General features: G+C 46.2%; 1 protein-coding gene across 1 annotated transcript; it reads right to left on the bottom strand.

The window, feature by feature from the left end:
- Window positions 1–2,318: 2,318 nt before the first annotated feature.
- Window positions 2,319–2,491, bottom strand: Pmar_PMAR010798 (conserved hypothetical protein; the record flags this gene model as incomplete). Its single annotated transcript, XM_002766828.1, has 1 exon — window positions 2,319–2,491. A coding segment is annotated over one exon (173 nt), but the record flags the coding sequence as incomplete, so codon positions are not given.
- Between the last annotated feature and the right edge of the window lie 370 nt (window positions 2,492–2,861).

A 2,861-nucleotide genomic window follows, 5' to 3' on the forward strand; every position in this document is an offset into this window, starting at 1 on the left:
GCTTTCTCGCTCTTTCTCGAGTGCCTTCATCTGATGAGCGGTATTAAATTGTCTTTGTTGACAGTGTTCCGTACGTTTTGCTGTAGATCGGCAATTTCCCCTGTGAGTCGCGTTTTGTTATCTTCCCACTCCTTTGAGGCAGAAGCCTTTGCGCGATACTCCGCCTCGACAACCTCTCGACTCAAACGGTCCACAACTGTCGCAACCTAAGTTATCATTAATGAATTGAAAGTGAATAACCCAACGAAATGGTGAGACGTTGGTATGCACTCAATTTTCATATTTCCACTTATTAGACGCTTTTCTTTGTTCGTCTGCCGATTGGGTCCTTCATATGGACGATTTGCTGTCTGGTGATGGTGGCCAGACTTCTACTACAGTTCGTAGCTGTTCCCTATATAGCCAAGGTTATGATTGGACAATCGACATGGTCATTTCGAGATATACACGTTGGGAGGGAGATCCCATGCCTCGCCCTTACGCCTGAATACAAATGCTATGAATGTCGGTCGTCTACCGAGGTCTCTGGCATGCAATTCCCTGCCGTTATCATGTCCACGTAAGGAGTGGTCAGCGTCAGTGGTTTTAAGGTCATTCAATTCTCCTTCTCTCGGAAGAGGTTCTATCAACAAGGTTCTTGCGAACGGCGACCTCATCACTCAAGGGAATTTAACCGTTCGCTTTGATTTTCTTGCGGCGGATCGTTTCGAAATTACGATTTCCTCAAACTTCGACGTACACCTCCTTGGCTTCACCATCACGGGCATGACCATCTGGATGAGTGTTTCCCTCTCCTCGCACAATCTAACAGCCGCGATATGAGACTCGGCCATTTCTCTTTCAATCGCCAATGATTGACAGGCAGCTTCTGACCTCCATCCGAGCCCACTGGTTTGCTTCGTGTTGGTGATACCAAACGGCTGCGAATCGTTCTCAAGGCCGGTTCGATATGTCCTTGCACCTGTCGTTGGATATCGTGCTGTTACAGTAACTGTATGATCTTATTCTCATCGGCGTTCACGTCACCCGGGCGATATTTCTTGTGTGACGTGAATCGCTGATTGGAAATACATTATTCTAGATACGATCAAGTATGCCAATGCCCTTGGGGGGCTAGGCGCTCTTAACTATGTCTCTATATCTTGGAGAGGTGCCCTTGAAGCGGTAAGGCTGATAGGGGAGGGTTGTCAGACTAAGCCACCCTTGTGTCTGACGTGAAACACCACAACAACAAAAACAAAAACAACAACAACAACAACAACAACAACAACAACAACAACAACAACAACAACAACAACAACAACAACCCGGTGGGTCGTCTGCTACTTCACCAATTCGAGTGCATAACTAGATCCATGCTCAACTACGTGGTTGGATTGACGCAGCTAGCACACCTTCGGCACGAAGGACGTGCATATGCGTGGCAACCCCACCCTGGGAAACGTGTTCGTGATTTGTTGTCGTTGAGTATGGGGATGAAATTTGATGATAATATACAAGCCGATGAGGCCTTTGAATAAACGCGGTCGAATTCTACGACTCGACGACATAGCGTCCGATCTATCCCAGCGTAACCGATTCTTGAAAGTTGAAAATTTTCGATCCCCCCTCGACGACTCAAAATATGAAATTTATCATTATAACAACAAGATCAGAAGGCCCTTCTCAGCTGGTATTTCATCCCTTACCGCTATCTTGCTATTCAAAAAAGTAGGACATATTTTCGGAAAACTCTAGAACTCCGATGAGTATAACTTCTAGTATACTTGTAATAAAGTCATAATATTCCGGAATCATCTCAATGAAAACACACCCAAAACGGAGCCGAATTTTACTAATTCTCACCTGGCGATTTTCTCTCTTCTTCACATTCCTTTCGTATCTCCTTTTCCTTCTCTCTCAACTCGTCCTCCAGCTTCTTCCGTATCTGCGTTCTCGTCCAGATGGTCAATTCATTAAGCCTGCCTCACATTTTCCATCCATGTCTCTCGTTCGAGTTCTTCTCCTCGTTTAATCGTCTTAACTTCAACCTCCTTAGCAGATTTCACTCGAGTCAATTCTTCCTCGAACTTTTGCTCGGCCTCTTTCAATCGCTTCACAGCCTCAACATGCGCCTGCTTGCGAGTCGTTTTTTATCGCTACGTCAAGGAGATCCGCACCTGATGCAGTTCCTCTCTAAATTTGATATCCAATTTATTGCGCTCTTCCTCGGCCTTATTTCTAACCTCTACCATATCTTGCTGAGCGCCTATCCGGATTGACCTCATCTGTTCATTCCATTTCTCAGCCTCTTCAGCGACCTAGCAGGAGTTCTATACGCGGTTCGGCTTTCCTCGCGGACCTGCCGCCGGCAGCGGTCCCTCTCGATCAGCACTAGAGCGTCGCATTCTCTCCTTATCGCCTCTGTTTTTATCTCCATTTGGAGTTTATGTTCGGCCGCTAGTTCAGCACGCTGAACTTCTAAAGCTTCCCTATGGCGTTCAAGTAAAGCCTGTTGGATGAAAATAACTCCGATTTAATCGAGTCGAATTAACGAGACAGCAGGGACAGGAGAGCTCTCGCCTGCTTTTCCTTGCGTGCTTCACTGAGTATCCTCTCAACTTCTGGCTCCATCCCACGTATAGTAGATTCTTTTATTTCTCTAGTTTTGGTCGCTTCCCATTCGGATCTTCGAATTTTCTCTTGAGCCATCCACATCTTTTTCTGTTTGCTTACCTATGGGAACCCTTACGGCTGCTGTTACAGAGCGCTCGCCTCCCGTATCAAATGCTCCTCGGCCTCTTCCTTCAGCATTTCCATTCTTCGCTCACTCGTTTTCAGTCCTTCAATGAGATGCTCACATTGTTTAGTCAATTCAGTTT

This window comes from Perkinsus marinus, assembly GCF_000006405.1.
Source record: "Perkinsus marinus ATCC 50983 genomic scaffold scf_1104296971490, whole genome shotgun sequence".
Lineage (NCBI taxonomy): Eukaryota > Perkinsozoa > Perkinsida > Perkinsidae > Perkinsus > Perkinsus marinus.